We start from the raw sequence: 25,230 nt of genomic DNA, 5'->3' as shown, positions 1-25,230 counted from the left end.
AAATGTAGGGAAGAGGAAAATGGTCAAGTTCCAGGAATTCAGCCGGGCCTTTACTTCAGTTTTACAGGGTAGGGAGATGAAAAGATTTGAATAAAAGTTTTACAAGGTGGGAGTAGAAACCTTTATTGGATGGAGGGTCTTGAGACAGCAGCTCACTGTGTAGCCAACGCTGGTTTTTAATTCAAGACCTAAGCTGGATAGGAGGCTCAGTGGTTAAGGGCACCCAGGCCTGTCTCCCAGCACACACATGGTGACTCACAACTCCAGGTCCAGGACATTCGATGTTTCTTCTGGCCTACATGGGCACCGGCACATTTACACAGTACAGGAAAAACACCCCCATATAATACAAAAATAAAGCATGCAAAAAAGAACTCATGGTCTTCTCTCCCAGCAAGACGGAAAATCTCACTGAGGACAGAAGGGGAACTTGTCTTTGAAGTGCAAGTTCCAAAGGGGTAGGAGATTCTGGTGTTGACATGGGATGTTGAGGAGTAGAGGGAAATAAAGTCTCTGTAAGTCATCACACTGGATGAGATAAAGAGGAAAAAGATGCAGCCTGGCCTGGGGCTTGCAGAACAGTCGGGATGGAGGAGGAAGATGCAGGAAAACCAATGAAGAAAGCAATTGCAGGAGCCTGCTCCTTGGTACGTCAGGGCTTGCTGCTAATGGCTAGGTAAGGCTTGCTCCCGCTAAGGGAACCTGCATCTACAGAGCAGACTTTAGTGAAGATCTGGGCCTCTTCCAGCTGGTGTTTAAGAGAGCTGATTCAGTGATCTGGGGAGATGGCAGCTTACAATTTTTTGTGGAGTGGATTGGGGGCGATTAACTTTCTGTGCTTCTTCCACCTCCTGGCCAGTGTGTGGGAGGGCTATTGGCCAATGCTGAGTCATCACTTCCAACAGAGAGTGTATACCAGGGAGACATCAGATGACCACTCCCACAAAGGAGGGACATACTATTGGTCTTATAGGTGTGCGCTATGAGTGGCTACCAGTCTTAGAGCAGTTGTATACAGTTATGGATCTAAGCCATATCCCTGGGTCTGTGGTGTGGCATCTCCAGTGAGGTCTGGTGCTCTACAGGCAACTCAACTTGTTCTTTCCTGACAAAACCTGTTTCCTTAAAGGATATCTGAACTCTGGGACCAATGCTAGGCACCCCGTGGAACACGTGGGTGTGGAACAGCCATTAAGAGTTGATCCATAAAGATCGCTTGGACTGTGAAGCAAGCAAGGGATGGAGCACTGAGACCCAGACTTCCCATAGTCCAAAGGTATGATTAACAGGCTATTGTCAAAGGGAAGTGGGGTGTCTCGGCCCCCAGACACTCTTGACACAAGAGGGAGGCACAAAGTTAGCACATTAATGTTCCAAGGAGGGACTTGGAGGAGGGTGTCTGTGGGGTTCCTAAACAGAGACAAGTTTCCCTGCCAGATGTGTGGTCCACTGTCCTGCTGGGACCCTCAACCACGCCCAACCTTCTAGCGATTTGATTGGCTCAAAACTGCACACAATCACCTGATACTCAGAAGACAGCAGGCATGTCCTTTCCCCACAAATCATATTCTGCTTTCCTTTTGCTTCACCAGACCTGCAGGAGGGTCTTCTAAGACCCCTCCCCCACCTTCTTCAGGTATTACACTGGCTTGGCAGGAGCAGAAGACTGAAAAGGTAAAATGTGGATGGTAACCCCACCATACATGCACTGGAAGCAACCAATGGTGAGAACAGGAAGCCAGAGCCCAGCAGGCTTCTTCTATTGGGGTGGCCTTTGTTCTGGCGGAGTCCACGGCGCGCTTTGTGTCCATGATCTGCAGAACTGTGAGCGCCCGCGCTTAGATGCCCTGAAACACTCCCCGGGCCAGCCACACGCAGGTGCCAAGCCAAGTGCTTACTTCTCAACTTGCTGTCCAAGTAATCAAATGTTTTAGCTGACAGTCAAAGTTCTCTCTGAATGCCATGAAATGTCTATAAACACTCACCTTTGGGTCTGTGTGCATGTGGAACTATGAACACTGAAGAACATACAGCCCTTCACAACTGAGTGAAGTTGTCACACTTTTTAAAAGAAAAGCGGGTGTTTGTGATAGCAATCTTTTAAAAAAGAAGCTTGCTAGTGTGGTACCAGGCCCTCAGGGGTTTCTAGAGATGGTACAAATGAAGCAACTGGATTTCCTTGTGAGAGCTTTGGGCAAATGAAGATCAAAGGCAAAAAGAAAAAAACAAACTCACTTTATTTGAAAGACAATGATTGGCATACAGAAGGTATGCACTAGCATAAAGTAAACTTTCATGAAAAGCATTAAAATCCATTATAAATTAATTTATTAAATAGGTATTTGGTATATGTGATGGTTTTATTAGATATTTCTCTTATTTATTGCCAACCCCTCCCCCAAAGTCAAAACAAATCAGAAAAATCTCATAACTCCAATTTACACTAAATAATTTATTTCCCCAAATGTGTATGTGTTCCAGATGTGGTAGATGACAGTTCAGCTGGCATCCTCCATCAATCACAATATGACAGGACACAAGAGGCTAAAAATGGCTCATCATAATTTATTTTATGTTAAAATGTACAGCTTTTTTTTTCTTTTTTTGAAGTAACTGACTAAAAAGAGAAGAGATAAATACGAGAGTGCTGCTGGCTCCTATTTTATACAAGGTCGTGCCTCTGCTTGGCCCTCACTGTCACCTGTATAGGTACAAAGGCTACAAAAGGAAGCAATATAAACAGACACAAATAACTTTTCTGCTTTTTTTACATGCGATTTGTAAGCTTAGTTTGAGCTATTCACAAGCTACTTTTCTATTTTTCCTTAAAAAATAACTCCAATATTTTATAAAGATAGAAAAATCTACAGATGGAATGAAAATGTAAAGTTAGAGGCTTTTCCATAAAATAGCAACTTTACACCAAATTCACTATTTTTTTTAATCCTGCCAAGTATTTGGACATATATGAAATGCTTCAAAACCTGACAGATAAATACTGAGATATGCTTCATTCAATAAACAGAAGTGTGCATTTATAAAACAGAAAGCTGCCTTTCCCCAAAGGAACCTGCCACCAGAATGGAAAAGGGTCTCAACTTTACACCAAACAGTTAGCAATAAACCCCCTTGACTAACCAGATGGGGACAGCTCTGATAGCTCTTTACAGTTTTATAATTAACAAAAATAGAGTTTTTTTTTTTTTAAACCCTCAAATTAGGGTACCCTAATCAAGGCAAAAAACTTAAGAAATGGCTTACTGTTAGCACAACACTTGTACAGTACTACAAAATGCACTGTCACTAACAAAGACATTAGCGGCATGCTGAAGTGTCACCTTAAACAAAATATACAGTAATTGAAATGCTAAAGGCATTTACATGGAGTTGACAAGGAAGGAAAAAAGCTCCAGGTTCAATATTAAAACAGGTGATCTGGGGAGGGGCTTGTATCCACACTGTTTAACGGAAGCGGGCACCAAGAGTGGCTGCTGCCTAACCGTAGTCCTAAGGGAGGCCTTCCTTTGCAGAGGATTTTATATAAAAGTAACAGAAACAAAGGTACCAAAAAAGAAAAAAGGAAAAAAGAAAAACAACTTGTATAAGGCTTTCTGCTGCATACAGCTTTTTTTTTTTAAATAAATGGTGCCAACAATGTTTTTGCATTCACACCAATGCTGGTTTTGAAATCGTACTCTTCAAAGGTATTTGTGCAGATCAATCCAACAGTGTGGCCCAGTGGGCTCTGTGGGCTGCCAGGCTGCCTACCTTCTCATGTAGGACCCATTGAGAGATTGTTTGGACATGCCTGTGTTCATGTAGCCATGGTGTCCAGGGGCCGTGTACATCATGTTACTGTGGGGTGGGGTCTGCATTGGCTGCTGGGCATATGGCTGGGTCCCCATCATGCCCATCTGCATCTGCATAGGGTACTGGGGTGTTTGATTCATGTAGCCATGGTTGCTGTGGTAGCCACTGTTCATCATTGGCTGGGACATGCTGTATCCGTTCATGGCATTCAGAGTATTCATGTTCATATTCACAGAGTTGACGTTGTAGGCCGGTGCTGGCATCAGGTTTACACTCATGTTCATGCCTCTTTGCATTGTTAAAGTCCGTGCAGGACCCTGCATGGCTACAGTCTGGGAACGCCCATAGATTTGTGACTGATGGGGAGCAGTGGCTGGTGACAGAGATGCCGACTTGGTTCTCATGGAGACGTGACCCTTGCTGGCAATCTGAGTTTGCAGTCTTTGGCTGTGGGAGATGCCAATATTTGAAGTAGCCATGTTCCGCTGCAAAAGTGGTGGTGGCAGATTCATGGGAGGAGGAGTCAGGTTAGGGGGTGGGGTCATGGTAGCTTGTGCTTGGGGTCCCCCAGGGACGGAGTGTGGAGACTGAGAAAGCTGAACAAGCCCTGTGTTACTTAGTGGTGTGGACAAAGAGGCACTGTTTGCATAGGAAGTCACAGCAGCAGAATGGCTGTAAGGCAATGAATGGTCAATAAGTGTATTAGTTAACTGCTGCAGTTTGGCAAGGCTGAAGGTGGCAGATGGCTGTGGGTAGTGCCCAGCCCCAAAATCACTTTGACCCATTCGCTCATATAAGCCAATGTTGGCATTGCTGGTCTCAGGGATGTCAGCCAGCTGCATGGGTGGGGTAAAGTTGGCGGCCATACTGCACTGAGCTAGCTGCTGGTTGCTGCTGGGAGGCCTCTCCACCACACAGCCTTGGGGAGACTTGACGCTGCAGGTTGGAGGGGAGCTGATGCTGGGCTGCTGCAGCATGCTGCAGCTCCCACTGATGCTGGACATCTGCTGGGTGACGGCACAGCTGCTCTGCGTCAGATTGCTAGAGGTGAGGCTGCTGTAGGAGCAGCTGCTCTGGGAAGAGCCATTTCCGCAGATGCTGCCACCCATGGTTGAGTCATAGCTGCTTGGGTTTTCGTAGTTTTCCGTTGTGCTCTCGATACTGCCCAGGTCACTAAAGCCACTGTCAACGACTTGCTGTGAGTGATCTGAGACTGACGGCACATCCATCATGGGGCTGGTCTCCATGCTCTGCAGAGGTGGCACTGTGATAGCAGTCTGATCGGGGCTGATTTGGGCATAGCTATTCTCTAGGGCGGGGACATTGGGGCTATTGACAGAACGAACTGACTGGCCAGGATGGGAATGGACAGATGAAACTGGGCTGTGGTCTGACTGTTGGCATTCGTCCAGAGTGGTGGCGATTTGAGGGCTTTGGTCTGAATGTGTATAGTTCTGCAGGGTTCTACAGGCTTCTTGAGTCTCGGCACAATCCTGAAAGGTGTCATCGTGTTCCCTGTTTTCTTGGGTCAAAGACTGAACAGCCTGGACGGTCTCCGAGTCAATTTCCACAGGTGCTGTGCCTCCCTCTTTGAGCTCCTCATTGACATCATCACCGTTCTTCTGGTCCTGCTTCTGAGTCTGTTCTTCTGGGGGCTCCTCATCAGACTCGGGTGCAGTTCCAGTGTCTCCAGAAAGTTCTTTCGTCTCATTGGTAGACGCAACTGCAAGATCTACGCCGCAATCCATAAGGACCTCAGGGTTAGAATGACCAGGGTGAATACTAAGGTCTAAAAAAGCTTCCTGGCTCTCTAGTGCATCCTTGAAGGCTTCTTTCGGGAGGTCACCCCTCTCCATGTCAGCAGACTCCATGTGACTGTCATCTTCATCATCTGCGTCATGGTCCTCATTGTGAGATGGCTCTTCCTCCTCTTCCTCTTCCTCCTCGTGATCATCTGGATGCACAGGATCTTCTTTTTCCATGCAGATTTCTGGTTCTTCTTTTTCTTTACTTTTAGCACCATCTTGGTCTTTTTCTGCAGTTCCTCCTTCTTCTTCTTCCTCCTCCTCCCGTTCTTCCTCTTCTTCCTCCTCTTCCTCCTCCTCAGCTTTGATGAGGTCCTCCTCATCTACCTTTTTACTTGGTGATTTACAAGGACTCATAGGTGCGCCTGTCTCTTCCTTTCTTTTCCCTTCCTGCGGCAGCAGTGTTTCCATGGCCTCGGTCACCTCCCGCTCTGTTCCCACAGGGCTGCTCCTGTCTTCCGAGACCTCCTTCTGCTCTTCTGCTGCCACCTGGTCGTCTGGCTCCATGGGTGTTTCCGGTGGGGTGTATAGGTTCAGTTTAAACCCCGTCTTCCTCTCCTTGTTTTGTTTCCACTTGGAGAGCCCTCGCTTTGTTCCTTTGGGCCATGCGTGTTTGTACTTTAGGGCTTCAGAATTATCTTTGCTGCCTTCTTTCAAGCATTCTGCATTATCATCCATGTCGTCTTAATGAAGAGACAACAAGAGAGAAGAAGAAAAGCACAAGTTTAGAAAGTAGAACCACACACAACCTGACACGTATCTCTAGATTTATTAGCAAGCACGGCTTTCAATTTAGTATGTTAAGAGGTGATGGGAAAGATAATTGAGAATATTGTGGCATAAACCAAGCTGAGTAACCTAGGCCAAGGAAGGTAAATGACATTCTATGATGTAAAAGCAGGGAGTTCCACAATACTAAACAAAACAAAACAAAACCAAAACCCAATTTCAACATCAACAAATCTGGAAATTCAGAGGGATAGGAGTAATGCTAGTTTATATTCAAATCATCACTGCACTGGGAAAAGGAAGAGGACTAATGTCCTAGCTGAGGAAAGTCCTTCTCTTTGTGGACATTTACTGGATTTCAATGATCTCAGGTGACATCACTTTTTTTTTTTCAGAATGATTTATTTTTATTTAATATGTATGGGTGTTTTGCTTGTATGTATATCTATGAACCAAGCGCATGCCTGGTACCAAAAGAAGTCCAGAAGAGGGCATCAGATTCCCCTGGAACTGAAGTTATAGATGGTTGTGAGTCACCATGTGGGTGCTGGGGATAGAACCCACATTCATGGGTCCTCTGGAAGAGCAGCCAGTGCTTTTAACCACCGAGCCATCTCCCTAGCCCCAGACATTACTTATTTTGACATAAAAGCATACCTGTGTATGAAGCAAATGAGTGACAAGTAACTCATAAATGCCATTCACGATTTATGAATGATACAACGTACAATTCAATTACTGTAACATTTAAAATAAAGGTTTTTTTTTTTTTTTTTTAAATCAGCTATTCTGTCCACAGTATATTTGGGATCAGTTTGCTGTTCAACGTAAGAGTGACTGAGGGGCTGGAATGGTTGCTGCCCCTCTGCTGCCAGCATCCATAGTCCTGGCACCTAAATGATCTCTGACCACCAGCTGCCCTTCTGTGGCTGTATTCACTTTTCGCTGGTCACCATGCTTATGGAGCACATGGGCCCTTGAATCCTCTAGAAGTGCTGAGTCCTGGAGCAGAGCAGAGCTGTGCACTACAGGTTATGACACAGTAAAGCAAATAAACAGTTCTGTTACAGAAGCAAAAACAAAAGTAAAGTCTGAATTAGACAATTAGAAGCAGAACGTACATAATTGAACGTTTAGTTGCAATTCCAAAACCTATTCTTCTGCACCTATATGTACATGGAAATATGATTGTCTGTTTATACAGATATAGCAAACAAATATACATATGAATAAGCACACACACATAAAATATCCAGGCCTTAACATCTTTAGGAGACTAAGAATCAAATTAAGCTGGGTAGTAGTGGCGCATGCCTTTAACCCAGCACTTGGGAGGCAGAGGCAGGTTGATCTCTGTGATTTGAGGCCGGCCTGGCTTACCAAGCAAGTTCCAGGGTAGCCAGGACTGTTACACAGAGAAACCATGTCTTGAAAAATGAAACAAAACAAAACAAACAAAAAGAATCAAATCAAGAATCAGTGGTCAACCTAAAGGGAAAGTTGTATTAAGAGTGATGCTCTTATTTGAAACACTATTTTAGCTGGGTATGGAGGTTCCTGGTGAGTTTCAGGACAGTCAGGGCTCACTTTATAGTCTCAAAAAACCAAAAACCAACAAAGTATTTTAGAGAATATAAATAAACAGTAGTAGAAGCCAGAAGTAGAAATAGATGCCAGAAGCAGAAGTGTCCAGCTAGGAAAGGTCATTTAAATAACAAAACAATCGCACATAAACTTTGCTCTGAGCATCACCCACACTGACTAACAGGATATGCATATGATACAGGATCTATACAAGTGCTAAGCTCCAAGCCTTGATCAGTTTTCTAGGGATGCTCAGACCATTTCCTTTCTGTTCACAATGGCCAGTATCAGCCATGTCAATGTCCTTAGACTCGTGTTTTACATTTATATGTGAGTATGTGTGTGTAAATATGAGCACAATTTGCAGGAATTGGTTTTCTCTTTCTACCGTGCGAGTATGCGAGATCAAAATCAGGCTGTTAGGCTTGAGAACAGGTGCTCTTACCCACTCTTGTATTCTATGTGCCACTGATCCTACCAGCTGCTATAGTGATACATCCCTAAATGAGAAGTTTCCTGATAATTACCTTGAAGAACGAGAGGATCCTGGAGCAAAGCTAGTAGGATGTGCACAGAAGGTAAAGAACACAAAGCAAAGAGAGGCAGTGGCAGCTCATCTCCAGGCTTCTACAGACAGCCAGACATGCAAGTAAGGCTGCTTCCACCCCTGAAAATGTCTCTCCCCGCAGTTTGTTTCCTATGGGTAAAGTGCTTGCCACACAGTCATGCAGACTGAGTTCAGATTCCTTGATCCCATACAAAGACAAGGTGGGGTGCCTAGTGCCTGGAGCCTCAGTATTGAGGTGCCAAAGACAGACAGATCCTGGGGGCTCACTGGGCAAAAGGCTAATTGAAACAGGTTGAGTTCCAAGTAAAAGTGAGATACACTGTCCCAAAAAAGAGCAGTGGGGCTAGCTGTGGTGGTGGGCACCTTCAATCCCAGCACCTAGGAAGCAGAGGAAGACTGACTTTTAAATTTGAGGCCAGGATGTCTATATTTTGAGTTCCAGGCACGCTGGGGCTACATACTGAGAGACTGTCTTTAAAAGACAAAAGGAAGAAATTTAAAAACAATGAAAAGGGGAACTATAGATATTCACTAAAGAAGTTCAGGAGGTACTGGCTAGTTCCTAACACCGGCTACAGACAGCAACTCCTGTGGCTCCCAGAGAAGACTTGGCTGTTCCCTAGGCTGCATCAAGATTTGGACAGAGTCATTTCCGCTTTTCAGCTATAGAGAGGCTGTCCCACAAATCCTCATCGTTCATCTGGGAGTACCTGTGCTAACAGGGCAAAGGATGCTTTAAACAAAGACAATTCATTGATGTCTGGTATGTTTGTAGAAGATGGGGAAAGAGGGTGTCCCTGTCAACTTCAAAGGAAAGCCTGTCTCTGGGATTTCTGTACCCCCCCATATTAGCAAGGCTGCTGCTGCTGGTGTGGGTTAGCTGAGATGCCTCTGGACCACAGTGGGCTTTGGGCACTGCAGAGTGGCAAGATGCACCCTGTGCACTGGAAGCTGTCTTCAAGGAAAAGAGAACTGCGCATCCACTGCCCACACTGGCAACATGCACCCTGACGCCAAAACACTAACTAGGTAGAAAACCACAGATTGGTGGCAAGGAACTTGCACTGTGTTTCTTACTAGTCTTCAAAGCTTTTGAGGATGAGCCAATTTCTACAGAGTAAGAGATACGTTCTAGTTTAGAAATGTCTAACACAAAACCCCATTAGAAGGAAAAAAGGCTGAGCCATTGTGAATGAGAAAAGACGGGTTGACCCTTTTTGATGCATGGGTACAGCCTATGGACATCAGTGGCTAAAGCCTGTGCAAGCCTCCACTTACTTCTACAGAGGGCAGCATTCTTGAAGAGATGATTGTCTTTTTCTTCCTCTTCCTCTCTCTCTGTGAGCCTTTTCTTCCCCGGCTGATGCTGAAAAGCTCGTCTCAGAACTGGCTTCCTGCCCTCTTCCTGTACCTTGATCTCACAGGTAGGCTCCAGCTGCGGCATGGGCCTCTCTTCATCTGAGTTGTCAAAGGGCTCGTGCAGTACCTCGGTTGTCTCAGAAATTGTCTCGGTTGTCACACTGCTGTTGATCCTCCGGCGTTTACGACCCCTTTTCTTCTTTACTACAAACGGCCTCTGAAATTAATTCCAAACATAATACATACTCCTGAGAAATTAAATGGTTGAGGTGATATGCAGCAAAGTCTTGAGTGTGCCTAAAAATCTTATCTGTCAGAACTTCTGCAGTGTCTTTGTACTTAACCTTCCATTTGATGTTTAACATCCCTCTTGGGCGCCAAGAACACAGGCAAGGGTTTTCCAAATAAAACACTTGTTTACTCAAGTAGGGGCTTTGAGAGAGACAGCATCCTAGCAACTTGACTGCAGATTCTAAAGCTGAGCACTGCTTTTCTAGCATATACTTTCTAAGCGGCATTTGCCAGCCTCAATATCTGGTATATCACAGACTGTTTCTATAAACAGTGCTTTTATAAATGCTGCAATGAACAGCTATGAGATCAACCACCCATTACCTGCTAACTGCTATAAAGATGCCCATTGCATGACAAGCACTATGGGAAATATGGTTGGGTAAGACTAACCTCCATATCCCAGAAATGAAAGGGCACTTGAAGAAGCAATTACTTTATCAGTTAGAAAACAACAGAGTTAGAGATTGGTGGCTGCTGGGATATGAGCAATTAATTTTATATACTATTTTGATAAGGGAGATACCTAAAAAAGTGATAAAATCTTTCTGTGTAAGATAACAGAACAAATGATTTCCCATGGTTGCAATGATAAGCTATCTTCCCAAGAATAAAGTATCTATGATACAAATTTAAATAAAGGAACAGGTAGATTCGATGCTAAGATATGTATCCGTGAGCCACGAAATTGATGAGGGTTCAACATGTTTACCCAAATGCTAGGCTTTAGGTCCAGGGTGTAGCTCGCTGACAGAGCACTTAACTCTCACGAACAAGGTACTTGCTCCATTCCCAACACAGTGAGGGGCAGGGGCACTACCTCCAAGCAGTACCAAAGAATTACTGCATCATACATTTTTAATGCTTTCAATATTCTTAAAAAACACACTTAAACCGATTAATAATTCTAAAATTTAACCACATTAGTAACTTAACATTTGTTGTTATTAGTTCCCTTCATCCCCTTACCCTGCCTAAGCAACTAGACTTTCCCCAGATACAAGTGCAGCCAATACAGAGCTGGCTCCCTTCAGGTTGAATCCATATGGACAGTAGTGACCCATGCCATTCTTTGGACAGTTCTGGATGTTCATGTTTTTACCACAAGTTCCTCTCATTATACTCATAATACATGAATGCATTCTCTGTATAAGAAATTAAAATGCTCAGCAGCCAGAAATGCACTTCATGGGATGCTCCCCTTTGCTACATCCATCTGTGGGGTAAGAAAAAAGAACCTAGGGGAGTCAGACCAGCAAACTGCCTGACAAAGACCTCTCAGGACAGCAGTGGGGAAGATCCTTCATTTGTACCGTGTTATCACTACTTGCCATGGCCAGCCTAGCAATATCTGGCCCTGCTGTATGCCACAGACAGAAAATGCAGACAGACATAGCAGATGTGGGAGAACTATTGCCTACAGACAAAAATCAATGCTCCACTTTCTATGCCACCGGGCACGAGCTGGTGTAAACTGGAGAAATTAAAAACTACTAAGGAGTAGTTGGCTACATACAAAGCAGCAGCAGCAGCAGCAGCAGCAGAATCAAGGGTATGAAATACCTAGCAATTCTGTGTGAGAATAAGGGACATTAAAGGCAGGAGCACTGGCTTGGAGTTTTGAGATGTGGCTGGTTCTCTAGTGAGTTACGTGACCCTGTTGAATCTGACTCCCTCAGGCTTTGAAGGGTGGCTATGTATGTGCTCTCTGAGGTGCCCTCCTGGTTATCATGACAGGGTTTACTCTTGTCCTGCAGACCAGCAGATGGCAGTGACCACCAGCTAGGGAGCTGCTAACAGCAGGAAACACAATCACAACTGTAAGGTAAATGATTATGACACAGCACACATATGAACTATACCAACAGAGAGTGAAACAGAAACTAAAGAACACTGCAAACGTGAGTGAGACAGACTCGAAACAGTTCACGGGGTGAAAGGCTCAACACACACACCTTTCTCTTAATGGAAACAGACTGTGGTTTGGTCAGCCGTGGGGGAGATGTCTGAATATTCTCTTCTTCCTCCTCATCTTCATCTTCCTCATCTTCATCCTCTTCATCCTCTTCCTCATCCTCTTCCTCACTACTCTCTTTGGACAGCTCTAACAGCTGTCCTCGCTCCCCTGCCACTGGCCGCCTCTCTGGAGAATGCAAGTATTTATTTTTCGATTGTACTTTTGCAGGTGATTGCCTACTGTTAACTCTAGACGACAGGATCTCTTGTTCCTCCTTTTCCCAGCAGCTGGCTTGTTCCATTAGTCGTTCAGCCTGGGGTGGGGTAGGGGGAAAATGGTGATTGGTGAGAGGGCAGTTACACAGTTGGAGCATGTGGGGATCAATGGAAAGGGTCTCTAAGTGAGTTCTGAGGGGATAGTCAGCTGGCCAAGCAAATGTGAGCCGTGTCATCTCAGGACCCTTTGCCTCAGTTAGGATAACAAATCTAAGGTGCTGGATTTCATGGGATATGTAGCAGTATTAATGATGCAGCGAATCGATTTGAGTCCTTTATCACTACATTACATGCTCACTGGCATGGAGCATTCCAAGCAAGTTCATAAACACATGGAATCGATTGACAGCAGCACTGTAGCTCAGCACCAAATCTGATCTGATTACATGCTGTCACTGGTGAAAACGCTGCTTTGTGATCAATGAAAATGCTTCATTTTTCATACTCAATAGAATTATGTCTCACTCAGGATAAATTAGTGCTTTATCATTTTATAAGCTCTGTCTATATAACTAAGCTTTTATGATGATGACAATGACGTAGTTTAAGCAAGTTACAAGACTAACGTCACACCTTAGGATGACAGAGTACATTACCTCCTTTTCAGCTTCCCGCTCTTCTTCAGAAACCACAGCGTTAGAAATTAAAATGGGGGTCCATCTTAGGCTCTCTGGATCAAGCTCATTGGGTCGGGAACAGTTTTTCAGTTTTTCCATGTGACCCAATATCAACTTTTCCCTTCTAATGATGACAAACCTGTAACACAGCAAGGCAAGACAAAGTGAATTCAAAAGTGGAGAGCTAGATGGGTATGGTACACATTTGCACTCCCAGACTCGGGAGGCAGAGACCGGAGCTAGCTGCTTTACAGAGTGAGTTTTAGAACGGTACCCTGTCTTAAAACAAACAAACAAACAAACAAGGGGGCTGGAGAGATGGCTCAGTGGTTAAGAGCACCGACTGCTCTTCCAGAGGTCCTGAGTTCAATTCCCAGCAACCACATGGTGGCTCACAACCATCTATATTGAGATCTGGTGCCCTCCTCTGGCATACAAACATACATGGAAGGAATGTTGTATACATAATAAATAAATACAGCTTTTAAAAAAACAAACAAACAAGAACAACTCAGGGTTAGGTGAATCTACTGGCGCATACCTGTAATGCCAGCATTCAGGAGGCAGAGGCAGGGGGATTACCATGAGTTTGAAGCCTGCCCGTGCTACATCTTGAAAGCCTGTCTTAAAACACAAAGTAAAATGCATAGGGGAACCTCACCTCCCCAGGGATCACGGCCCTCACCTGCCATCTCTCCTGTCAATCATGTGGAGGTGCTGCAGAGTGGTGGCAATGTCGTGTGGGCACATGCCTGTGGCTCTGCTAATGGCTTTGATGCTAATGTGCCTCTCGTGGTGGTGGTAGAGATATTCCAAGATGACACTCTTCCAGTAGGCCAGGTAGGAGAGACGACCCAGATCAGAAAGTGGCTTTTCAGGAGACCCTGCTTGGCCTTCTCTTCTAGAAAGCAAATAGCCTAGGGCAGAAAAAGCAAAACTCCAGTCATTTTGAGTGTTTCGGGAGCTAGGTCTAGGAGCCACTAGAAATAATGTAATCCGTGGTAAGGCAGAAGCATTACACAGGTGAAGTACATCCTGTTGGACATGTAGCCTCTTCCAATTACTGTGAAGTCACCTTGTCAAATTTCTGCTTGTCAATCTTTTGTGGTGGCACCATAAGACAATTCACAAAGTTGGTGGCAGCAAACACACATGGTAGTGTATGTCACAGAGGCTGAAAGCTAAGACTAAAGGCATGACTTCTGATCAACACATAAATCTCCTGCAAGCTTGAAATTGTTCCAGATGCTCAGTGTCAGGAGTGCAGGAGCCCTGGGGAAGGCCACCCCGGAACTCATGGCCATTGTTTTCCACAGGAGGGCCCAGTGATCCTCCGACAGCTGGGGCTTAATAAAAGAGAAGGGCTTTGGCTGACACAGCCTGTATGGCTTGCTCCATTTAACCAGCCGACTGATCTGAAGCGGTTTTAGAACTAATAAAGCAATATCTTTCAAGTCATCGGGGGCAACTCACATCTTCTAGCTCTATTTTCAGCCATTTTATAAAAATTAACTTAAAAGCCCAGAATGTTGCTCCTACAAATTACAAACTTTAAAACACACTGTTCCATGTGCATATTAACACCCCCCCCCCAGCACACAGAGCCTGAAGGATGCAGGTTCTCTGGCACAGGAACTCTGAAATGAGAAAACTTCAAGCCCACTTGGAGGAAGTGAATGAAAGCTGGCGGCTGTCTCGGTAATTAGGAGCCACTTACGGAGAGGAGAAGAAACACTGTCTGACAAGTAATGGTGTCTTCTTTGCTAATTATTTCAGCAGCCTCACCTTAGTGAACTTCCTGGGTTTAAACAAACATCAAGCACATACAGTAGGTGGCAGCAGCCACCAAAGCAGGCTGCTCTGTCGCCACCCACATCTTCAGCTTTCTCTTCTTTAGCTACATTTCCAAAATGGCTGCACTTGCAAGAATTTTATTTTAGTTTTTTGTTGTTAATGTTACAAAGAGAAATAATGCCTCTGATCCAGCTTTCCTGTTCTTCAAAAACCACTGCAAATAATACAGAACTCTAGAACAAGATATTCTACCTCAACAACCCTCTGCATCTTGATGGCTTTAACCAGAATGTCATCATACAGAATAGAAATCAAATAAACATCGGGTTCCACGTAAGATTTTTGGCTTAACTCATCTTGGCACATTTGAGCGCAAAGCATCTGACTGAATGTGACGAGCACCAGAGTGCTGCAGTCAAGCCACTGTCTAGCGGCATCTGCTCCACACGGAGGCTTTCAGTGCAGTGCAGCGTCGGGAACGCTCACATAGATGGCTGCTGTGCTGAAGTCAGCCCACATCCAGTCCCGCCAACATGGAGAGGGCTTTGTTGCCAGAGCAGTGAGGGAAGCCCAACCTCAGAACACAGATAATTGGCACATCGATCTCCTGCTTTCTAAGAGCCACATTCTGAGAATTTATTCAGTCAGCTGGGGGCCCCAGCTCTATACTCCTGTGTGGGTATATGGGGGAGGGGAGCAACACCATAGATCCATGGATGAGCACTAATCCCCTTGCCCATGTGGCCCCACAATTAAAAGTTTCCTGCAGTGACCCTCATTGGTTCATGTGAACCCCATTGTTAAAGGCAGAGATATGATATGGCCAGTAAGAAAGGTCTGTGCACAAGTAGAAGGCTGGTGGCCCAGTTCACCACCTCCTCACCTCTGCTTCCCACTGCACGGGGCTACCTTACCCATGAAGCACATGTTCTTTGTTCTCTTTGTTCCGATACTCCCTACCCTGAACTAAGAAGTAAATAGCCAGAATTCCCAGCCATCCCCCATTTTACCTAGCTGTCCTGTTCTTGCACCCTGAGTCTAAAAGGGTCACTCAAGCAAGCAGGTGACTTGGGCACCTGGGGAGCATGGGAGTATAAACCTTTCCATACCTGCTACTGCTACCATGTCAAAAGACTGTGCTAGGACACTTCAGTAAACCCTTGACTCTAGTCTAGACTGACACTGCTTCAGAAGTCCAGGATAACAAGCACTGATGTGTGGGCATTGAGCCCACTGGTCTTTCCCAGCAAACACCATCTTGCTGTGCAAGCAAAGGCTGAGAGGAGGCAGGGAATGGAAAAGCTCTTGTTGGGAGGGATACTTTTCAGGATGCTGAGGACAAACAACTGGAACCCCCCCCCCCCACTCGCATTTCAGAGATGACATGTACCAGCACCACACACCACACCAAGCCAGTGTCCCAAGGTACCTGGTACTGCCTGCAGCCAAGTGTCTCCTTCTTCTCTAGGAATCTAGAGATCTTCAAGGAACTTATAGTCAGTGGGAAGAAAATGGCACTTCTGCAAAGAGCCATTTGGAAGTCTATAATGTCTTCCCCCTGCCCCCCCCCCCGGAGGAGGATGTTCTGATGTTAAATAGAATCCACCAGAAACAATAAAAATGAGCGTGAATAAAAATTTCTTATTTTTTACTAGTTGAGTGAAATCCCATGCAGAATGATAACCCGTGCAGCTAAGAAAGGTGTCGTGCCTGACAGCTGTGTCCTGATTGACAGAAGACAGACTGCACATGTCATCTGCAGCAGGCGCTTGCCTGGAAGGGCCTGAGCTGCTGGCACTGAACTACGCTGACTTTCATGACCTGGGGTGTTAAGCAGGGGCTTCTTGCCCCTTTTTGTTGCTTCCTACTTCTTCTTGGCTCTTCAAAGCACAGTTACAATATAGAGCAGACAAAATAATTTTTGGTAAGAACATTTGACTTATTAAGTAATTACAGAGATGTGATGGTTTAAGCTCTTAAATTTAACTTACCAAAAAGATTCCAAATAATTGATCTAAGATGCAGGGAAATAAAAAGCACTTATCTTGGAAGCCGGTGTATTGTCCTGAAGCATCTGAAACAAGTACAATACACCCCTGGTGAATAGATTCCCACGGCGTGCTAACACCTTTCCTTAATGCAGGGTACTTTCAATCAGAAAACGTCAACTACCCCTGGGAAACCTACTGTTGCAGATGTGTGGACAGCAAATCCCACAAGTTACAGTATAATTAATCGCTGGTGAACAGTACTCACTCATGAGTGGTAACTCTGTAATTGAAAACTGAGTGGCCCTTAAGTACATTAACTATCCGTACACAGCGCAATCCGGCTCTCTCTGCTTCACAGGGGAAAGATGAGGTCTGAGTGTTGGTGTAAGTCTTTCCACCTCTGCTTAGGATGGCCTAGAGTGTCAATTCTCGTGTTACCTGGCCCCAGTGAGAGGCTGAAATGATTAACTACCTCTAGGCAAGAAGAACAGATCCATTTTTAAGGAAGAAACTATTTAGATGAGGTCAAAGTTTGTTTTCGCAGACATGAGTAAATGAAAATCAATTTGATCCTCATCATGCAAAGCTAACCCTCATTTATATGAAAATTCCCTCCTTTTGAACAAGCACTATTCAAGATGACCTAGTAGAGCAAGAGTAAAAGAAATGTTCTCAGGCCAGGATGTGGCAGAGATAAAGGTTTCTCTCCTCAGAAGTGTCTCCCATCATCTCTGGACACTTTGACTCCAAACCATATGAATGTCCCAGACACAGAAGTGTAAACCTTGGCTCCCATCTCTCTGGGTTATGTGAATTCAGCGTCTTTAGCAGCTTTTAGAGGAAGATACCTTTCACCAGACACCTGTTTAGTTTAGCAGGCTCCATGGAAAGGCCCACATTAGAAGATAGTCTGGATTTTGCAGGCCTGGGCAATGACACCAAGCCATGGGCTTACGGCAACTTAGAGGAGGAAACCTGATGCCTTTACCACATAGCTCTTGGAGGTGGCAGTTCACTGAGCCATGCTGTCTGGTACTTGTTTCCTGGGCTAGGAACACTGTGGCCATGCGGGCAGGCGAACAGCATGTTAGCAGTTTAATCACTGGGATGGATATGAAGGGCTGTCTATACTTTGTTTAAATTCAGTGCATGAGTCTATGGACCTAGGTAATAATGTAACAAGTGGACTAAACTCTAAGGGACCACTAGAATAGTCTCAGGCCCTCCCCACTCAACAAGCTACTAACTGGAGTACCGAGGGACAGCAGCACTTGTGCTTTCACGAGGTCCCAAAGGTGACTCAAGGTGAATGTCCTTGAGGATCACTCTGGAGTTGCCAGGTAAAAAGGCTTGTGCAGTGGTAGGACTACTGAATGTACAGCGGGATGAATGAGTACGGCTTGCCAGTTCTTTGCTGGCAGAAAACAGAACAGAATGGATTTTCTAAAGCCCTACCAGGCTGCATGTTAGAGAAAGTCACTGAGTGGCTATGCCTGGGTATTACTAGAAGGCAAACAACTCTTAACAGGAATTATAACTTAGATGGTACCAAGGGGGCCTGAGGGCATGCATCACTAACCAAGTCTCATACCACGGAGACAGAATCAAAGAGTGGGGGTGGGGGTTCATATACATTAAATCAGTGGTCTTGGCTTCAGGACTTTGCATTTTAAACCCTTATTTAAGACTCTAAAGAGTTTTTGTTTATAAAGACTGTGTCTGTTGATTTTACTGAGAAGTAACATTTATTAATTTTAAAACAGCAATAAACTTTATGATGTTACTATAATTTTAGATAATAAAAAACCTTCCCTGTATTTTTAAAAATATAAACAAAATAGTGAGAAGACTTGCTTTACATTTTTACATTCTAGCCAATGTCTACTTTGGTCCTTAATCTGTTATGTTTATTACAGACCATGACATTTCTGGAAAATTCCACTTTATAGTCATGAACGAAGAAGAGTTAAAGGGAAAAGTGACGCTACTTTCAAATACTTATGCACTGAAGACTGCATGGACTGTACTTCGGGACCACCTGTACTAGATGGAAAATGAGAACTTTTAAAAGCTGGGTCAGAACCTGAGAACTTCAGAACTGTTATCTGTGGAACTCAGTGACAGCTCACAGGAAGTCAGGAGCACAGGCTCTGGAGCCGCAAGCACTGCAGTGGAAACCAGGACCCACCATGCGACAGCTACGTGACCCATGGGCATTTATTCCATCTCTGTGTACACTGAATCCTCACTCAGACTAGGCAACTAATAATCACATTCATTTCTTCAAATTCCTGGAAGCATTACACGGGTTAATAAAAAGCACACAGAACAGTGCTGGGCTTAAAGTAAAGCTATTAAGGGTTTTTCACCATAATGAGTGAATACAATCTAGAGGAAATCATTTAGAGACTAAAACCCCTCTAACAGGAGAAATAAAGAAACTGTGGACAGAAAGAAGTCAAATTTTTCTTTGGAGCCCGACTGAGATGAGGCTCCTTCCTGTTCCTACATTTACTTGAGATACCCGAAGACCATCTTACTGTCTTCCATCCTACTGTCTTAAATTTCCCACCACCCAGATACAAATTTAATTAAGGACCCTCCCCCCTTTGGCCTCAGGAATAATCTCAAGAAATTAGCTACTGAAAATTCCCAGCAAACTTGGTTTGTTCCCAAATTCCTTTTGGCTGTCAAGTACTTAACTTCAGTGATCACCCTGAAGGAACAACTAGCCCATGAAACCACAAACACAATGACTGCCTCGGGCTTTAGCAGAACCACAAGCTGTCCCCAGACAAATATAACAAAGACTCACATATTCTAGAAGACTCAAGTGTGTCTTGGGAAAATGGCCTGAGCCAGGGAAAGCGAGGGAGTAGAGACAGCATGTCTTTGGGAAAGGTCTGCTGGCTCCCCCGAGTCACATCTCAGGGTGTCTCATGCTCTTAGACATCTTTTCTCAAAGACACACCAACTTCCTAGAAGTCCACTCCAGTGCTGAGCTCTTCCTCAGTTATATGGAACAAGGCCACTAATTTTCCTTGCTGATTATTCCCTACTGCCTAACAACTATCCCAGAGGGGAATGGTCTTCAAGGTCCTCCCAGCGGGAGCTTATACTGGAGATGTGACACCTGGTGCCATGTAGTACATGTGTTCAAGTCTACAGACCATGCTGGCATTTGTCAAAAAAGTTTCCACGGCTCCCTGATGGCTGTGCACGCTCTTTAAGGCATTGTCACTCTGTGTGAGCCACTCACAGGGCAGATGGCAGGGAAAGGGACTCTCTCCCCGCTGTAGTTCCTTTGCGGAGGGTGCAGCTGGGCTTGAAGGCCAGGCAGCATCCGCTGCATGAAGCAGCCTAAGGGTCATGGACAAATCCCCATGACAAACAGCCAACGGTGCCCTTAATAACTGACTGCCCAATGTCATGGGATGTCTCCCAGCTTCCTTCCCTGACCTTTGGTCTAGCTACGGGTCTCATCCATAGCTGCACAGGATAGTCACTTCCAAGCATATAAAAACCCTTCATGTCAATCTCAGCTCTGGTTTATCTCAGGATAGCTTGACTTCAGATGTGCATTATTAAGTAAAAATCTTGAGGACTGACTGCCCTTAGCCATAATTCTAAAGGGTAGAGCATCTATCCCATGTCAAAGGTGGTGGCAGTACTACTGAGTGAGAGACTTGGGTAGAAGGTAAAGGTCAGTCAGCAAGCGGGAGCATGGGATGCATCTCGCAGGTCTCGTTCAGCTAAACTCAGCCGAGGACGGATTGCGTCCCAGTTTCCTTTGCTGTGGTTGTGACAAAACACTCTACCAAAAGCAGCTTAGGGAAGAAAGGGTTTACTCGGCCTGCATTCTAGGAAAAGGTTTATTTGAGGCAAGTCAGGGCAGGAACTGAAGCTGAAACTATTTGTGAAATGCTGCTTTCTACGTCTTTTTCTTTTTTCTTTCCTACGTTTTTTGAGACAGGGTCTCTCCATGTAGTCTTGGCTATCCTAGAGGTCACTATGTATATATACTAGGATGGCTTTGAACTCTCAGAGATCCTCCTGCCTTTGCCTCCCAAGTGTTGGGATCAAAAGTACATGCCACCACATCTAGCTTCCTTATAAATCCTGTGTAGGGGTGGTGCTGCCAACACATCAGTCAGTAATCAAGACAATCCCTCAATGACACAGCCACAGGCCAAGCTAATCTGGGCAATCTTTCAATTGAGACTTCCTTAGATGACTCTGGCTGTGTTGAACTGACAGCAAGATGCTAACTAGGACAGTATCAGTTAGATCCTGCTTCAGTGTCTCAGGGAATTTCTATTTTCCTGAGATGATGATCAACCACAAAATTAATTCAATTCGTAATTTCCTCGTTAGGGAAATAAGGCCCTGGGATACAGGATAAAATGGGATAGAATGGGAGATGACTACTCTACCAATGTCACATATAACCAAACTAAAATCATTTTAGGACTTTTAAAACTGAAAATAAATATAAAATGTTTACACAAACAAATTTTGTAAGTAACCAAATTGTTCATAAAGCCAACTGCCTTCCCTAAGTATCAGTCAATTGTCCCTCAGAGGCAATTCTCTTTGGAGATGGTAGAGTGCTAGGGCCACTGCTTTTGATATGACAGAAATGGGAAACACGTTGCTTTTAAATTCTAGTAGTAGATGCTTAGCAGGTAAAAGTTTTTGCTGACAAGTTGAGTTGAATCCCTGGACCCCACATGGTAGGAGAGAATTGACTTCTACGAGTTGCCCTCTGACCTCCACAAATGTGCGTGCGTGCACACTCACACACACATACACACACATCTCACACTAAATGCAATAACATTATTTTAAATTCTAGAATATTTTAGGAAAGGCCAAAGTTTATAAATATAAAAGTTAAGAAGAAGTAATCTGGCATTTTAAACTTATTTCTTCTCTTAGAAAAAAATTTTTAATCACACTAGACTTTGAAAAAAATATTCTAAAAAATAATGTGTTAGCAAAACAGTGCCCCAAATCACTGTTCTTCATCCTCCTGGGATTGTTACCCAAACTGAAACCTGAGCAAGATTTTCATTGAGTACAAAATCCTGACAGGACTTTCTTATTGAAAAGCTACATGATTTCAAATTCTCCACTGAACTGACATGTGTGTGTAAATCACACATTTTCAGCAAAGGGCTGTGTGCATCTATAGTGTAATACCCATGAAACCATTTTAGTGCCAAGATACCACAACTGAATGCACCACTGACCTGTATGCACCACCACCAGAAGCAAAGCTGGACCTCCTTTGGGTCACTATTACAGGCTCTAGAGGGGCAGCTGAGCTAGGTGAGTCCAATACCTAGGCATCTCAGATAGCCCAACAAAACTGGGTGTGGGTGGGGTTTGTTTACACTGCTGTGGATGCTGCCACGGAATCAAGCTTAGGGGTCAGCCTGGTGGCACAGCCTGTGCACCCCAGCTATTCAGGAAGTTATAGAAGGAGGATTGAAAGTTCAAAGCCAGCCTCGACAACTTATTAATATCAACAGTTAAAAGGGAGGTATTGGGGTGGGGATGTAGTTCAGTGGGGATTGCTTTACCAATCTAGGTTCAGCACCCAACACTATGAATATGAAACATGGGCTCTAGAAGACAGGGCAGGGAAGTTAGAAGTGTAACTTGATTTCCTTTTCTCCATCCCCATTCCTCTCTTTCATGACCCTCCAATTACACTCTGTGTGTGTGCACACACCAGCACCCAGATCTGAAAACTGAGCTTTCACATGGCAAACACAGACTGTAAACAATATGGCTTCGGAAAAGTGGGGAGAACAAGTCTCTTTCCATTTTCCCTTTGTTTTCAAACAAAGTACATCTCAAGAAGAAGTTGTCAGCCTTTGAGACAACTTTCTAAAATTAAATTCCAGCCCCTTCTCTAAGCTGACTTTATGATAAACTGTGTAATGGAAGGCTCAGAAACATCTTTAGTGTCCCCAAGTTAGCTAGACAAACGCTTTCTTCCACCCCTCCTTCCCTTACGTCCTAAAGGCTTTGAACATAATTTGAGGCACAAAGAAGTTGGCAATACCACAGCTGTGTCAAGGTGTATGCTGGGTGTGGGAACCAGGGTGGGGTGAGACATGCAGTTAAGTGATTGGTTGACTTGCCACGGGCTTTGATCATGAAGGGACTTAAAAGTTTAGTCTGGCTTTGTAAGATCAATGGGAGAAAAATGAATATATGCAATACCACACAAGCAATGCTTTTAGTTATATGTATTGCTGAAGCAATGACAAGGATTTATTTTTATTATTATTTCTTTGGGGACAAGGTATCACTATGTAGTCCTAGCTAGCCTGAACTTGCTTTGTAGACCAGACTGGCCTCCAACTCACAGATATCTACCTGCCTCCATCTCCCAAGTGCCAGGGTTAAAGGCGAGGGTCACCACATAGCTAAGGATTTATTTTTAAAGACAGGATCTTGCTATGGAATGGCGTCAGGTTCCAGTTCACTGGCATTATAGGTGTGTGCCTCTGTGTTCAGCCTATTACTGGCAGTATTAAAAGACATCAACAACTCATCTTTGAGCCTGCAGACAGTACATTTCTGAGTCTCTTGAATGAGACACAATTCTGTCTACTGTTCAGATTGACACTAACACTGAAAGCAGCTAGAGTTGAGTAACACCAGCACCAATAACAACTTAACAGGAGCACAACAGTAACCACAATATCACAGTTATCCCCACAAGTCTTTATATTGTGTTAATCACCAAATCTCCAACTTTCAAAGTACTGGAATGTACAGTGAAGGTTTCGGTGGCTAAGTGTCTGTGTGCAGGGTAGGTACTGTTCTGATTAGGTTACCCAAGACTCAGCTCTCCATATTTAGCTACAGACAAAAACTCAGGGAGTTTAATTAACAGGAACTCAAACACATGGTAATAGCTAAAGTTTCATTACTGAGAACTCAATTCAATGCCACGGCAATCCTCATTTACAAGTCAAGGACAGAACACACACTCAGGAGGGTATATATGCCAAGGTGGCAGTGTGTGATTATGGATGAGTACACTGATCTGGAAATCATGTAACTGTCTCTTGTAATCACCCTGCTGCAGATCAGAAACAAGTTTCCTGTGCGATTTGCAGAGGAATGGAGACTGAGATACACAATCTCCTTTTCCTTGGTTTTAACCCATTAACAGCTATTTAATTATGTCTGATGAGGTCAAAGAAAGTTAATTTATGAAAAGCTGGAGGAAGGTATTTCAAAGAAAATCCTCTGAGAAGTTCCCAGTAGCACTGAAACCTGGTGACTTCTCTTCAGGGAAGAGTTATCTAAACTGTTAGCATTCTAAATGATGTTTGACACAAACTCACAAACGCCATGTCTTCACTAAAAACCCTTGCTATGGTCTGTAAGCTTTTAACTGGAGAAAACTGAAAAGCTACAGGGAGGAAGGCAGGCTGGCAGAGTCCTCTGACAAATCGTATTAACTTCCTTGAATTCATGGCGAAAAAACCATTGGGGCAAAGCACAGGGTAGAACTTTAGGCGGAAGAAAAGAAAGACATAGTCTATCTATCTTGTGTGGGTGTGCGCACACTCACGCACAACTCACAGGCCAACTCTGGGTGTCCTCTCAATCCAGCTCAGCTTCATTTTGGCAACCGAACCCCTCCCCCCTTTTCTCTTCTGTAAACACCATTTTCTAAATGCCCAAATATCTGCCCAAATTTCACCAGTGCACTGGACCCAGAATCCTAGAAAGAGGAAAGGGCACTCCTTACTCTTGCAGTGTCTGCCAGGAGTATATGTATTAACTCTGGATCCTAAAAACATAAAAATAGAGTATGAATGCTAAGGTTGTAATATCCCTTCATCTCCCTGGCCTCAGTTATGGAGATTCTCTCTAGTTCAACCCACTGCACAAACATTTCTTTATTTAAACTTTTCAAGTTATTTATCTATCTATATATTTATTTGCTTGTTTGTTTATTTCTGGTTTTTCAAGACAGGGCTTCTCTGTAGCTTTGAAGCCCGTCCTGGAACTAGCTCTTGTAGACCAGGCAGGCCTCAAACTCATACAGATCTGCCTGCCTCTGCCTCCCGAGTGCTGGGATTAAAGGCGTGCGCCACCACCCAGTCCTTAAAATTATTTTTATTATTTCTCATGTGGAATGTCTGTGTACCTTGTGAGTCCCTGGTGTCTAAGGAGGTAAAAAAAGAGGGAAATAGATCCCCTGGAACTAGAGTCACTGATAGTAGTGAGCTGCATGTGGGTTCCCTAGTCCTGTGGGAGAGGAGCCAGTACTGATAGCAGCCGAGCCATCTCTCCAGCCCCCATATAAATATTTCGTATCTGAGTCTCCCACATCGCCACTCTGCCCTATTCAGTTATAACCAAGGGTGGAGACAGAAGTCACAGAAGGCCATTCTCTAGGAGTCTAGTGATCTCTG

At 44.4% G+C, this 25,230-nt stretch overlaps 2 protein-coding genes across 5 annotated transcripts in view; one reads left to right on the top strand and one right to left on the bottom strand.

Annotated features, from left to right (window-relative positions):
• Dusp29 (dual specificity phosphatase 29) overlaps window positions 1-19,344 on the top strand; it is a 61,406-nt gene extending 42,062 nt beyond the window's left edge. Inside the window, exons 6-8 of the mRNA XM_087911941.1 lie at window positions 1,130-1,276; window positions 1,593-1,674; window positions 18,697-19,344. The gene's annotated coding sequence lies outside the window, so the exon portion shown is untranslated. The remainder of the gene's footprint in view (window positions 1-1,129; window positions 1,277-1,592; window positions 1,675-18,696) is intronic.
• The window catches only part of Kat6b (lysine acetyltransferase 6B), a 174,095-nt gene continuing 151,410 nt past the window's right edge, over window positions 2,546-25,230 (bottom strand). For all 4 annotated transcript variants that reach the window (XM_048426388.3, XM_048426387.3, XM_087911939.1 and 1 more), the window contains exons 13-17: window positions 13,681-13,912; window positions 12,975-13,134; window positions 12,102-12,416; window positions 9,775-10,072; window positions 2,546-6,298 (exon numbers count right to left, since the gene is read on the bottom strand). In XM_048426388.3, coding sequence (XP_048282345.2) covers window positions 3,765-6,298; window positions 9,775-10,072; window positions 12,102-12,416; window positions 12,975-13,134; window positions 13,681-13,912 — 3,539 coding nt within the window. In that variant the 3' untranslated portion in view covers window positions 2,546-3,764. The remainder of the gene's footprint in view (window positions 6,299-9,774; window positions 10,073-12,101; window positions 12,417-12,974; window positions 13,135-13,680; window positions 13,913-25,230) is intronic.

Source organism: Myodes glareolus, chromosome 12, assembly GCF_982192425.1.
Source record: "Myodes glareolus chromosome 12, mMyoGla1.1, whole genome shotgun sequence".
NCBI classification, from domain to species: Eukaryota; Metazoa; Chordata; class Mammalia; order Rodentia; family Cricetidae; genus Myodes; species Myodes glareolus.
This window is presented reverse-complemented; position numbering and strand designations above follow the sequence as displayed.